This window comes from Musa acuminata, chromosome BXJ1-5 (genome assembly GCF_036884655.1).
Source record: "Musa acuminata AAA Group cultivar baxijiao chromosome BXJ1-5, Cavendish_Baxijiao_AAA, whole genome shotgun sequence".
NCBI lineage: Eukaryota > Viridiplantae > Streptophyta > Magnoliopsida > Zingiberales > Musaceae > Musa > Musa acuminata.
The window spans coordinates 7,174,525-7,189,746 of NC_088331.1; the positions used below are offsets into that span (position 1 = coordinate 7,174,525).

The 15,222-nt window shown below is 42.0% G+C and overlaps 1 protein-coding gene and 1 long non-coding RNA gene across 2 annotated transcripts; one reads left to right on the plus strand and one right to left on the minus strand.

The window, feature by feature from the left end:
- The first annotated feature begins 234 nt into the window (after nt 1-234).
- On the plus strand, nt 235-5,902 carry LOC135673461 (IAA-amino acid hydrolase ILR1-like 5). The gene is given in 6 exon segments (XM_065182448.1): nt 235-651; nt 768-893; nt 4,314-4,515; nt 4,518-4,627; nt 5,035-5,163; nt 5,365-5,902. Coding segments are annotated over 6 exon segments (1,296 nt in total). The 5' UTR covers nt 235-291; the 3' UTR covers nt 5,734-5,902.
- A 740-nt stretch (nt 5,903-6,642) lies between these two features.
- LOC135673463 (uncharacterized) lies at nt 6,643-8,549 on the minus strand. Its single transcript, XR_010513371.1, has 3 exons — nt 8,374-8,549; nt 8,121-8,266; nt 6,643-8,043 (listed from the first exon to the last, which is right to left on the minus strand). It is a non-coding gene; the product is annotated as an uncharacterized LOC135673463 (long non-coding RNA).
- Nucleotides 8,550-15,222: the final 6,673 nt, after the last annotated feature.

A 15,222-nucleotide genomic window follows, 5' to 3' on the forward strand; every position in this document is an offset into this window, starting at 1 on the left:
GGGGCGGTGCGATGAGATTTTTAGAACACCGCGGGCGACGGGAGGGGGAGAGAGAGACCACGACAAAAAAGGGGTCGGTTAACGGCGTTAGTGTCCGTGACCCGAGCTAAGTCTCAAAACCGAGTCGGTTCGACATTACGTGACGTTACTGAGTTCTAACTCGGATTATACGGTATTTGACATTTAAATATTAACACACCACTCAATTTTAAGATTAGAAATAAAGAAACAGTTATCTCTCAATAGTTATCTCGTGCGTGTCTCGCACCACTGCTCTGCGTTCTCCAGTCAATGGGCTCTCTTCCCCATCCCCATCCCCATCCCCATCCCGATCTCCTTCTCCCGATCCTAATCCTCTTGTTGTCTCTCACGCCCCTCACTTCCTCTACTCCTGACTACGACGCGGAGGAGCTGCTGCGTTCTGCGAACGAGGACAAGGAATGGCTGGTCTCCGTCCGGCGGCGCATCCACGAGCACCCGGAGCTCCGATTCCAGGAGCACAACACCAGCGCCCTCATCCGCGCCCAACTCGACCGCCTCGGGGTCCCATACTCCTTCCCTTACGCCGGTACCGGCGTCGTCGCCCAGGTCGGCTCCGGCGAGCCCCCCGTCATCGCCCTTCGTGCCGATATGGATGCCCTCCCCCTCCAGGTACCTAGAAACTGTCTCCTTCGTTTTGATCTTGGAATCCTATTGCAACGACGGCATTTCTAGGTGAAAAATCGGGGGTTTTCACGAAGTTGTCGCCTTTGTGTCCGTGGGAATAGGAATTGGTGGATTGGGAGCACAAGAGCAAGAATGATGGGGTGATGCATGCGTGCGGGCACGACGCTCATGTGGCGATGTTGCTTGGTGCTGCGAAATTGCTAAACCAGCGCCAGAGCAAACTCAAGGTAGTCTCTTTTTTCGTTGCCCCTCTTATTAGGTGCACTGTACTTTGTTCCAGAAGGGGTTTTGTTGATTATGTTGCTGATGGCGCCCTAGTCCATTCCCTAATTCAGAGCTTTTCGAAATATTACCTCAGAACTGTTCATTGCCCTTTTCTCTGGGCGTTTTACTCTCTTGTTTCTGTTATTAATCTGAAAAATAAACGACAAGGTGAGGCAATTGGTATATGATTAGGCAGAAACATATACATCATAGAATACTAAGAGATATCAAGTATGATAAAATCAAAGCCTTCTGGGTATATTAGCATGACAGAAGTTGTTTCCTGAACATCATTATGGGATTAGTTCAATGGAAAGAGCAGCTGAGATGACACCTTTTTCCAAGAGAAAGAAACATATGTGAAGGTGATCCATGATACTTCCAAGAAGCAACATAGCCCTGTATTATTATTTGACTTATTTTTCTTTGTTGATTCTTTTCTCTTGTCTTCTATACAACAGCATGTCATAAAGAAAAACCTGTAATCAGCCTGTAACAATAATCCAACTTTTTTTGGGCACACTTTTAGCATCAACTTTTGTGAAAGAAAAATGTTTCAGACACTGTGCCATGCCATTATCTCAATTCTCAGACTTCTGACAACACACTATTGAACTGATCTTCCTCCAACAAATTTCTACTGAGGATTGTTGTAGACATTTGTTGGAATTATGTACTAAATTAAAATCTACATAAAGATATCTACCACTGTCATGTTACTCTGATCATGGTCTAACATGCCATACCATTTGCAACTGCATTTCCAAGAAAATGATTGATTGTTGTTGCAGATTTGACTGCACATCAAGAATTTGATCTGGCTCACCAACTTTTGTTCTCCTGTTTCTTGCTGGATACAGCGAATTCAGTATAGAAACATGCCTCTGGTCACTTAATGCAAACGTTATTTCTCATAAATGAACTTTATGAGCAGCTAAGTCAACTCTCTTGGAGAGAGATGATACAAGTTGCTAGAAAGCAAGATCAGCTAGAAAGTAAAATCACTCACTGCATAAATATAAAATTTCTGGATTATACATACCCAAAAAATGCAGTTTCCCATCCATTTTCCTTTTCTTAAGGGCCATCATCTCCTGCATTTGCTTCCAGTTTAGTATTCCAAGCTGTAGGTATTTTAGCTTTCCTTAAGTATGTAAATGAAAAAGGAAAATCTTTGGAGTTCTTTCTTTTGAGAAAGATTATCAACTTGATCATGTTGATCTCATAAGAAATGCACAACTTATGGCCATTTTGTTGGTGCGATTTAGATCAGCCTTTATAGACAAATGAATGGTACACCTCCTATATGACGTGACAGGGATTACTTGAGAAGCATGTTATTATACTGTTGCTTAGATCTTTTAATGGCCAAACAGATTTCTAATTGAAATTAATCCTTCTAATTGTGGATCTCACTGGCCAAGTTTAAGCTCATTTCTCATGGTTGAAATTCTGTCATTTCTCTAACCATGAAATGGATCCTGCAAGATCACTTGCTCTGGTCTAATTGATCTAATTTTCCCACTATTGACACTGTTTCTCTATAGTGAGTGAATCAAATTGGTAGAACATCAATATGTACCAGTTTTACAATTGAACAATACAACAACTCAAAACTTCAAGCTAGTAGGTTATAAGCCTCAAGAATTTTTTTCATCCCATACATTTTTAAGTGGGATTATTGTTGTTACTAGATTCCAATGTTCTCCTCTTTGCTTAAGAATTTTGTGAACAACACCACAGCCATAGTTTGAAGTATCAGCTTAATCTGATCAGATTGGGATTAGTTAGAACGATGCATAACACCCAAGACATGATGATTGTCTTAAATTATGTTCTCAGAAACCTGATCCCAAATAATGGTACATATACTATTGGTAATGTTTGATATTTTACTATTATTTTTATTGATACCGGGTGGTAAATGTCAGTGTACCAAATGCCCAATGTACCAGCACATACTAGTTCAATAACTATCAAAACTAGTGTTGGACTAAAATCAAATCCTTGGTTACTTGTATTTGTTATTATTTTTGTTAAAAAATTAAGTAAAACAAAAAGACCTGCTGGATGGGTGGGAATATCTTATTTAAAGGGGTAGTCAATATATTTTTATTTCTTCTAGAATTTCAGGAAAACATCAGTAGTTTTAAGATGATGTTTTACATATGCTGAGGCGTAAGCTATACAAATAAAATTATATTTAAAAAAAACTTGGGTAAATGGAACGATGTAATAATCAGTAAAGACATGCATGAATTTAAAATTTTATGAGAATTTTCTTGTGTATGACTTTGTTGGGAATTAAACCAAATCAACAAAGCATCAATAAATATCAAACACAGAAATCAACCTAGTAGGTTCTGGAATAACAGATGGATTAGCTAGTAAGGATCACGGAGATTAGAGAAGATGAGATAGCTGTCAGTGGAAAATACTAGGTCTTTTCGAATATGGATCATTTAGTTGAATAACTGAAAGGCCATGACTGTGTAAAATCTGGCAGGACAAGGACCCAATAGTTTGTGGAAGCAGTCTTGGTTGGGGATTCTTTGGGAATAAGTTAGTCAGAATGGAGAGGTGAGCAAGACGGCAATGACTATAGAATTCGTGTCTAAGAGTTTATGCACATGAGCAGAGGATGTAAGGTGTCTTTTCATAGATGTGAAATGATCAAACTATGATGCATGTTTGTAATAATAGATATCTGGTCTAAGACTACTCTCTGGATGCCTGTTAAAGGTGCAGCTGCACAAGGCTTTCCATGATCGCCTGGAGCCTCTACGAATGAAATGAGGTCATTTACTGGAATCAATGCCCTGCATGATAGAGTTGTTGGTTTCCAGTCCTTGTGCTTGTCTTGTTGGAGGGCATCTTCATGTGTCCCCAAAGAGATGTTGTTGGATTGGCCCATAAAGACGATTTTTTAACACACTCCATATTCTTAGTCATGTGGGACTATTATTCTTAAGGCTATTGTTCTTGAGTCATCCAGGAAACCTAACTGATGTTCATTCGAATTTAATCCTGACCTTTAGTTTTGGTTAAGGTTGACCAATATTATCGTAATTTAATAATCGGAGACTAGAGGGCAATGCAATTGTTGTCACCTTCCTCTTTATCTTTTAACTATTATCTAGCATTAATACTATAACTTAAGATTTTGCTTTTAAGAACCTGTGGTGATACATTAAGATTACTGATCGAGCAATGCCTTGTTTTTATATCGAACCCCAATTACTAGTACTTATGCTTACGTTTGTTGTTTCGTTTGCATTTTTCTTCGAATTCATGCTTTTAGTTATGGATCTAAATATAGATATGATTGTTCTTTTGGATGCATGTATCCTCTAAATATGCTTTTGGCTGCTCCTATGTTGAAGGGAACAGTGAGACTTATTTTTCAACCTGCAGAAGAGGGTGGTGCAGGTGCATCTCACATGATCAAGGATGGTGTTTTGGATGGTGTAGAAGCTATCTTTGGGATGCATGTCGCCTATCAGGTACCTACAGGAAGTATTGAATCACATCCAGGGCCTACTCAGGCTGCTGTATGCTTCTTTGAAGCAAAAATAGAAGGTAAAGCTGGAGAAGCTGCAAAACCTCATTAAATGTGGATCCACTAGTTGCTGCATCATTTGCTATTCTGTCGATGCAACAGCTCATTTCCAGAGAAGATGACCCTTTACATAGCCAAGTATGTCATCATCTTCACTTATTTGCCATTTTCTTGCGTGTTTTGACTATTTCTTTTGTTTCACCAAGCCAGTATTATATTTTTGCATCTTATGAGTGGGCCTTGACAAAGTCATGTGCCTCCTATAATTATATGTAGTCATGTGGTCACTGGTCACTTCTCCCAAATGCTTATGTTTATTGTACCCTAATCATTTTTCTGATCTATTTGATCAGATATTTTTTGGACCCTTAACATGAGGCAGATCATTTACGTATAGACTAACCAGTTTCTTCACTAATTTTTAATTGGCTTTTTTTAGGTATAATTCATTTATAGGCTACAAAGTCTGTTTATGCTTTACCTTGAAATTGTTTGTCGCCTTAAACTTGGTCATTGTTATATGAACCTTTTTTGATATTTTGAAGGTACTCTCGGTTACTTATGTCAAGGGTGGGAGCTCATTTGATGAAACCCCTCCATTTGTTGAATTTGGAGGTACCCTGAGGAGTATAACCACTGAGGGCTTGCATAGGCTTCAAAGAAGGGTAAAGGAGGTATGTTTACTGTACCAACTTTTTCTTAAATGGCTTTGCATTTGCTACTCTCATCTATATATAACTCTATTACATTCAGTTTAGTGCTACCTGATTCTACAACCTAAATATTGACATGGACTACCAATTTATTCTCTGCCTCCGAATCATCTTACTGTATGGCACTCCATCTAAATATAGAGTGCTTTTGTATATCCTCAGGTGGTAGAAGGCCAGGCAGCTGTCCATCAATGTAAAGCACTTGTAAACATGTTAGAGGAGGATTTCCCATTCTGCCCAGCCGTAGTAAATGATGCAGGGCTACATGATCATGTACAACAGGTTGGTGCACTTTTACTCGGTCGAGATAAGGTGAAGATGGGGAAGAAAATCATGGCCGGTGAAGATTTTGCATTCTACCAACAGTTGATCCCAGGGATTATCTTTGCCACTGGAATTAAAAATGAGAGTGCTGGATCTGTCTATCCTGCTCACTCCCCATATTTCTTCATTGACGAGGATGTCCTACCAATCGGGGCGGCATTACACACTGCAATCGCCGAACTGTACCTAAATCAGCACAGCAGTTAGGATAATGAAATGGTCACATCCTCTTGTTGACATAAATTGTATGTATGATATGTAGGGTCGTCTTCAAGATATGATATACACGACAGTTTGAATACCAGGACCAAATAAGCATTGAACAAAGTTACATTGGATCATTGATGGACAGCATGTACAGCAATGGCTTTGGTTCTCTTTTGGTTCCTCAATTTACTGCTTCCTAATAGCTTATCTGTTCAACATGATCCCCTTATAAGTGTCTACTTTTTCTATTAACTACAAGCCAATTCTTGGCCTGTCCTAGTTTTTTACTCAGTTTCATTAATAATCTTAAGCTACCTATAAAACAATCGTTCCTGCTTTTGTGTTCCCTATTGATCATGTGATTCAGAAGATTTGGGCCACTGGTTTTCTATTGTTTGTTGGTGTAATGGAAAGCTGCTGCTTGCTATAACAAAGCCATGGGAGAATCTCCTTAGTGGAGACGATATAGATCATAGAGAAACAGAAGAATGAAATCACTAGTGATGAGCTAAATAAGCTTTTGACTTGATACTGACTGTGGCATCGAATGTAAAACAAGCAAATGCCACATTATGCTCCATACTACAGACATACATATGTGCATGGGGGGTTTCTTGAGATGCAACAGGCATTATTAGGGTTCTCATCACTACAGGGGAGGTGGTGGTGGAGGCTGTTGAATCATGTAGACGGGTGATAGGGCATATTTTGGCATCGCCCATGTGGACTCAGGCAAGCAGACATAAGCAGACGTGGAACCTCAAGTACGATGTGGTGCACAACACACTCACGTGACGGGCAGCCGCTTATCGCCCCCTCCATACGTATGACGACATCATCACAGTATAGCCATCCCGAAAATCTCGGGACGGTGTTGCGCAGCGCTCATCCGTGCAAGTCGGTTGGCGCTTGTTTAGAAACTTAAGTTAGCTCGCCGTAGTAAATTGATCCTGTACGATCAACTCATCCTAGATATAAAAGCTAACCCTACCTAATCAGGAAGGGAAGACACTTCGAACACTCAACTCTCTCTCGTTCCACCAAAAGCTAATTTAAACTTCAGAGAGGTCGAGTCAGGAAATCCCCCTCTTGACCCCAACCTGTGTGCAGGAGCTCAATGCCAATTGCTTGTCCTTACCACTAGCATCCGCGTGGGCGACCTTGCTCATCTGGGACCGAACCGAGCCGTGCTGACACCTCGGTCACGGCGTAAAGGTTCACCAACAATTGGCATCAAATGCAGCAGCCTCCTCGCCATCTCGTCTTCGCCGATGAAGCTGCCGTTCCAATATATCATCTTCTTTATCACGTCTGCTTCGCTGACTCCGGCGGCAGTGGCCTCTCCCCCGCCTTCTTTCTTCTGCTCCTCGCCGCCTCCCTTCTCTTCCTTACCGTCTCCGTCCTTGTTGCTGCCTGCAGAATCCTGTGGTTGGGGTGATTTCACTTCCTCCTTGTTCTCCTCTTTCGTCCCTTCAGCGGGCGTCTCCTCGGGGTTCTTTTCTGCTCCTCCTTGGGTGGCTGGGGGACGATGCTGGCTGCCTTCCCAGTTCGTCGACGAATGTACTCCACAAGCTTTTCTCCATTCATCGTGCCGGTCACTGTGACCTTGCCGGAGCTCAAGTCGGTGCCTGCCGCTAGGCTAAACAAATTGGTTCCGATTGTCGCAGCTCATCCAATATCTTCGTGTTAGATCTTCTGACATGCATGAGCATGCTATTCCAGTTGTGATTTGGGTTTGGAGAAGGCTAAGAAGTAAGAGAAGGGAAAGGCAGAAGAAGACAGATAGCTCGCATCTTCAGCCGTTTCGTCTTCAGCTGCTCTGCACACGCTCCGCAGTGCATCTTCACAAGGAGCTCAACTGTTGTCATCCCACTCGCCCGTTCCAAATAATTTGCAATAGATTATGCAGGTGATATACCTAAACTTCGGATCCCAGATCTTATCAAACCTAATCTAATGCCAGCTAGGACGTATCACTGTCACCCTGAATGAAACTACTAGATTTTATCTTGCAAGAGAATTGCTTAGAGTTAAATCCCACAGAAGTTGGATTGTTCTTTGTGTTGGATTGAGACAATCCGCTATTAAGTATTCATCCAAGGTGTGGTTGGATCTTGCGATGCATCCATGGGTTGTACCTGGGATGGAACAGCTTCTGGTTTGTAGTCCCCCTCGGCGGGGGGAAGCGGACAGAGCACGCCGGCTTTTCTCATTGTTCTCTTTTGGATCATGGAGCACATAGTTCGATGGCTACTATGCCTTTGACTGTGACCTGGTTCTGCGTCACGTCCACTTCAACACTTTCAACACCTGACGTGGGGATCTGCTAAGTTAGCATTCTGCATCGAGTTGGAAAAAGAGTTCAGAAAGGATCGAGCGAGTGAAACCTCTGCATTTGAGCATGGATTTCTCGATCTTCTTCGCACATCCAACACAGTGCAAGTCCACCGACAGGACGATGGGGTGGAGGAGGTAACTGTCTTTGCTACCTCTTCTTTTCTTCTGCCTTATCTTCTTGTTTGGCCTCCGCTTCCTGTCAGATACGAAGGAATCGTAGACAAATCAAGCCCAATTCCGTGGCTAAGAAAACTCTTCTTCGATATGATGGAATGCTCAAAACTTAGAAAAGAACTGCTATACCTGCTTAGCTTCACCCACCGTGGAATCAGTAAATTACACACTGATTCACGAAGAAGAAAACAGGCCAAGGACGAAGGCTCAAATAAGCAGAAGCCTTCTTGTAAATACAACAGAAGCAGAGGCTAAAAGGTAGAATGTGATCGGCATTTCTTCAGACATAAACTGAAGGAGGTGGGGGATGAGGGAGAGGAGGGTAGGGTGATTTATAGACAAAGGTAGGTGGGTGCCAAAGTAGAGGGATATGTTGACAACACGAGCAAACTAAAACATTTGCTAATTAGCCAACACTGTGTGTGTATATAACATTTAGGGGAAACTTGGACCGTATCTTAAGGAAAGTTCTTTACGGATCATGCAGAAAGATGAAGTGGTCCGTAATCCTTGGGAAATTTGTACCACTAATCCTTGAATGGTTTCAGAAGTTGGGTCAACCGAAATGGCATATAATGTTGATGGCAAAGATATTCTTTGTCTCCTTATAATGCAAATGCTCATTCTAAATATGAGGCTTAGATTCGATTTCAGGCAAGAAATATGATTTGATAGTAAGAATTGGAGCAGAGATGGCAATGGACACAAGTCATGTGGCATGGACTTGGGCAGCTACTTACTGCAATCAACAATGGAGATCAAAGTATTGCTATCATAATTCTCTTTGACTTGCTTTTAATCACAATACAAAGAGATAGTGCCTAAGATAAAACAATTGGTTTTCTTTCTATACAGTTTGTTATACAACAGTGATGCATAAATGATTCTCTTTGCACAATCATATCTATGAACGAAATGATGAGGTTTCTTGATATATTAAATTGGCATGCTTATGTAAGTGAAAAATGTTTCCTGCTTTCTCCACCAACAAAAGCTATCCAAACATGAGGTGGATTCCTCCCTGCGAGCAAGCCTGTGCTCCTCTGTCTTGTGGAATCCTGACACAATGTACCATCAAGAGATGGGACTGCAAGAAATGATGGCTACGTGGAGGTGACTCAGACATGGTACCAAATGATAGCAACCTGACCTCCATTAATGGCTGCAACGAGCATCACGTAAGTGAGGGGCCAAAAAAAGTCTAAGAACTCCTTTACTTTAAATGCACCTTGGTTTCGCCTCTGCAAGTCCCACTCCACGTCTGCTGACAATTTACTGCGACCATAGTTTAGTCAACTGGTAAGGTTGGATGGAACGAGGAGTGGCGTGGAGATGAGGGTGAAAGGTTGGCCCCAAAGTAAAAGTAGAGCTCTGGGAAGGATCAAGAAGGTCAGTGCCGAGACATGAACCTCAGAGCGAAGAAGAAGGAAGGGATAGAAGTTTACGAATCAAAGCATATAATAGCTTAGATAATTCTCATGGTGAGATGTTCTTCTCATGTGCGCGGCTCAATAGGTGTCATCTTTCGGCGGAAGGACCTCGCGAAAGCACAAGGGAGGTGGGTGGGCAACATGCTTTTCGAGCTTCGGTTCGGCTCTCATGGCGGAAACCACTGACGAGGGCGGATGGTATAGGATCAGATCAAGAAAGCGATGGAGGAGACTTAAATGGAATCATGTGGAGGCTCAAAGTAATTATATTGGGATCGATTTAGTATTGAGACATGATAAGAAGTGCTTAGTTCATTAAAGAATGGGTTGCACTGAGAATTTACTCCACCATCTCCTTTCTAACTTTCCAAGGCCACTTTGGCTGCTGTGTCTGCGCATGGCAGCCACAGCCCTTCTTACCCTGTCGACAAAGCACATCAGAACCTTAAACGACTGACTCATCCAAATTAAGAGCTCTCTGCAACCTACAAAGTTAAAACAATTAAACCACAAGAATCTAGCAACAATGGAGCCGAAAAATCGAGCCAGAAGATCAAATGAAGCGTTGCATGCCGAGCAGTAAGTGATAGAATGAGAGAATGAAATTATAAGGATAAAGCAAAAGGCACACTTCAAGTAGTATCAACTGATAACAGAGAGATTTCCTCATGCAGTTGAGGAAATCTCATCTGCTATGCAGTTGAGAATATCTCTCTCTTATCAGAAAAAATCTCTCTGTTATCATGCCCCCGCAAGATCGAGCTCCTATCAAGGATACCGATCTTGGATCGATGAAACAAAAATAGTTTGCGTGCTAGAGGCTTCGTGAGTGAGTCTGCAAGTTGATCAGCCGTATGGACATGAGAGACACGAAGTTGATGTCTGACAACTTGATCTCGTACGAAGTGAAAGTCGATGGCGATGTGTTTCATGCGCGAGTGGAACACTGGATTGACACATAAGTAGGTAGCTCCAACATTGTCACAATATATTGTGGGAGTATGAGTAAAGCTGACTTTGAGTTCCTTGAGGAGATTTGTGATCCAGTTGAGTTCAGCAGTAGTGGTAGCAATAGCACGATATTCAGCTTCAGTTGTAGACCGGGCCACTGTCTTTTGCTTCTTAGAACTCCAGCTGATTGGATTAGACCCAAGAAAGATGACATATCCTGACGTGGAGGTTCTATCATCAAAGTTTCCCGCCCAATCAGCATCAGCAAAGGCATGGAGATGAAGTTGAGTGGTTTTGCGGAGAAAGAGACCATGATCAAGGGTCCCTTTAAGATATCGCAAAATTCGTTTAACCGCAGACCAATGTATAGCAGAAGGTTGGTGCATGTATTGAGACAATTTATTGACTGCAAATGAGATATCTGGACGGGTGAGAGCCAAGTATTGTAAGGAGCCAAGTACTTGCCGGTATTGAGTTGAGTCCGTGAAAGGGCTGCCATCACATAATTTGAATGATTCACCAGTAGAGAGAGGAGTAGCAACTACTTTTGCATCATGCATATTTGTCTTTGATAATAAGTCTTGAATATACTTTCTTTGAGAGAGAAAGAGACCGGAGGATGTAAATGTTGCTTCCATTCCCAGAAAGTAGCTCAATGGTCCTAAGTCTTTGAGGGAGAATCGATCAGCCAATTGATTTAAAAATGTCTGAACCTCCAAGGGATCATTGCTTGTAACAATAATATCATCTACATAAACTAGAAGATATATTGTATTGCCACTTATTGTGATGCTTGTCTTCATAATAAAAGTCATAGACTTCCTTTCAGTGTTTCCTCTATATCATGTTTGGGGCATGATAACAGAGAGATTTTCTCTGATAAGAGAGAGATATTCTCAACTGCATAGCAGATGAGATTTCCTCAACTGCATGAGGAAATCTCTCTGTTATCAGTTGATACTACTTGAAGAATGAGGCGATCCTGGCGTAACCATATTTTGTGATCCGGATTTGGTACTGGATCGGATGCGCCTGGGATGTTGAGCATCGCTGGTGGACAACGAAGAGAGCCATCGACATAGCCTAGAAGATCATAGCCAAATAGTATATTAGAGAATTGAGCACGCCATGATGCGTAGTTACCACCGTTGGATAATTTGAAGGGGATGAAGGTTGCTGCATTTATGGAGATAAGGTTTGTATGTGGGAAGATACTATGGTTCCCTGCGGGAACAGTAATGGGAGCATCAGAGGTAGATGATGATGACATATGAAAGATATGATCAGGGAGAAAGAAGTGTTAGTATAGATCAATGTCACCCGAGGTTGTGGCAAATAAGATCTGTGAAAGAATAAGGTCTTCGTTGAAGGAAAAGACCTATGCAAGATGGTGTAAAGCTGTAGATTTCTATGCAGCAGTTCTATAGGAGGGACTCTGGGCAGTGATGTAGCCAGTGGCGTGATCAGCTTTGTGCAAGACAACTGCAGATCGAAGGCTGCTTGTCTCTGCGAAGGCAGAGCAGGATGCTGGCTGCTGGGAGGCCTGCACCTAGAAGGTCCTCTCGGAAGCAGTGAGGATAATGTTGCCGGAGTCGAGAATAGCGGTGGCGTTGGAGGGAGAAGGCCAGGAGCTGGTCGATGGACCAGGGGTCAGTGACGAGGCGCTGGCAGTGATGAAAGGTGGGAAGATGATGATGCAGCAGCAGCTTCCATGGCCTGACGTGAAGCTAATGGGTGAGGTTGAAAGACTCAAAGAGGAGAACGCCGCTCTGATACCATGATAGAATGAGAGAATGAAGAATGAAATTATAAGGATAAAGCAAAAGGCACACTTCAAGTAGTATCAACTAATAACAGAGAGATTTCCTCATGCAGTTGAGGAAATCTCATCTGCTATGCAGTTGAGAATATCTCTCTCTTATCAGAGAAAATATCTCTGTTATCAGTAAGTATTGTTGGGAATGAAGGAGCAAGAAAACGAGAAAACAGAATATTACGATGCAATTAAAAAGAATCGAAATGCAGGAGGATTGACAAGAATACTTACAAGATATTTGTAAGTGCACACACTCTTTATATACCTTGCTTCATGAACTATGTTCCTATTTATAAGTCCTAGTGGTAACTACCTCACTCCTCATATCACCCATGATTGAGGTAGTTATTGAAACTATCCTATAACTACTCGATCATTACTGAGATAGTTATTGAAATCATCCTATAACTACTAGATCATGATTGAGTTAATTATTGAAACTATCTTATAACTATTATATCATGATAACTACCTAAATAACTACAAAGTATACTGTTAAAATCCAGAGACTAATGAATAATATACTAGACATTTCTACAAATTTCTGATAAATCTTCATTGTTCTAAATAAAAAAGTTCATTTTGAGGTTGAAATGCACTATACCTATGTTTATCAACGTGACAGTCCCTCACGAGTTATTTTGTAGATACTTTCTGTGGGCTTTTCCGAATCTTGTGAGCTTCATGGGGTACACGATCGAACTTTTGGTGTTAGATGTTCTTGGTGGGTCTTGCATGCTATTACTAATTCGTTGTATTTAATTTGGGCTTCGAAAGATTTCAGTGTGTCCCATAACCTTCTCTTTCGGAAGAACAGAACTTACACTTGAGATGATGGTGTTTGTCTTCCCTTTATAAAATGTTATTTTTATTGGCTTTGTGAATCTCATTTTTCCAAAAGTCATTTTTACTCTTCTTCTTGCTTTCACAAACATATATACCGACTGCTGTCTGTGGAGTGCAGATTAGTTCCACTGAACACTACGACATAATTTGTTTACCTACATATCCTAGTGGTCTCCATTGTCTTTGAGTCCATCAAACTTGATTGACAAAGAATACAAATCGTTCAGTAATTTTGTACCAAAGTGTTCGTGATCTATGCATAAGATGTAAATGAGAAGAAAGTTCTCATCTATTTTGGTTCGGGCTTCATCAATTAGGAAGTATATAACTTGGCAATAGTATGATTTGAAGACTAAGGTTGAAGTCATAGGCCAAGGAAATGTAGGTAAGAGCCGATCGTCTGTGAGTAAGAGACGATCGTCTTACTCACAGAAGACATGAATTCCGATCACTGCATTAGATCACACTTAAAGCACAGGTTTCTCGATAAGCTGTAGCAATGGCGACCATACATTCTTCTACAACTTAGTCGCATTCTAATTGCACATCAGTGTTAGCATCTTAGTGGCCTGTCGTTGTGAGGTATATCCACTTCCATTGTGTGTGTACAACTCACTGTCGAAGCACTTTCAGGAAGGTCTCGAGGAGGCCTTTGCAGTGGGCTATCGGAAAGCCAGCAAGCAAACAGGCATTGAATCATCAAGTCGCCATGTAATAAACGAAGCGCGTTGCCCAGCAGGAGGAGGACAGCTGTTCACCTCAGTAATCTTCTTTTTGTATTTAGCCACGTAGCAGCGGTAGCAGAAACAGCAGCAGCAGCAGTAGCAGTGGCAGCAGCAGCAGCAGCAGCAGCAGCTCTTTGTGCTTCACTTCCAGGATCCAACAGCATACAAGAGAACATGCAAGTAAAACATGCTGCGTGCACGGAGTATATCCTCTCACCATGCAGTAAAACTATTTTAACTTTCTCTCTCTTACCCTGTCTGATGAAGACAGACAGAAAGCGACACGACAGAGGGAGCTTCAACGGTTTCTATGAGGGATACATGGGAAACTCGGGGTTGGAAACCGCCCAGAATTCTAGTTTCTATCATCCTTTTTCCCCAAGGCAACGAATCTAGTTAGCTACTTTGTTTTCTTGTGCATCTGGTTGCAGGCATTCATACATACACATCGATAGTGGTGGTTAGGATTGAAATCGATCGCTTCCTTACCTCCAAAATCTGGGTAGATCATTAGGGATTTAAGGTCTTTTTGTCAATGGCAGAGGAAGCAAGCAAATAAAGAGACTGGAGGGCATGTCAGAAGGTAGGAGGAGAGTGAGGGAATAAGGGAAAGAACAAAATGGGGAAGCTCAGTAGAATGGGGTGACAACAAACCAAGCTCAGAGAATTGTGGGAGAGTGTGGTCCTATCTACTATAGATGCTGCCATTTTGTGTTGCGTAATGCGCACAATAAGATCTTCCTCTCATCTGAGAAAATGTAGACACAAGGATGGAGTGCTGAGGAGGAGAGAGTTATAGCTAGAGAGAGGTCCCCGGTGAGCCAGCCTTTCATCTGCAGGGCCATTCCCCACTTGCCTTAAAAGAGGCTCCCCTCCCTCTTCCTTCTGCTTCTTCATCTCACCTCTTAAAAGTTGGCTGGAGCTTGTGTTACAGCTGAGAGCTAGCAACAAAGACAATCACACCTTGCTTGATCGTAACGTATGGATCCAGCTAGAAGAGTGTTAATGAGTTTGGCAGACAGTCCTTTTCTATGGGAGAGGACGGGGTGCTTCCAAGTGGCACCACCCACATGTTGGATGCCCTTATCGGGGCGCATGAACCTTGTATCACCCGACTGCTCTCTCTCTCTCTCTCTCTCTCTCTCTCTATATATATATATATATATATATATATATATATACCAGGTCCAAAACAGTAACCAAGCTGTGG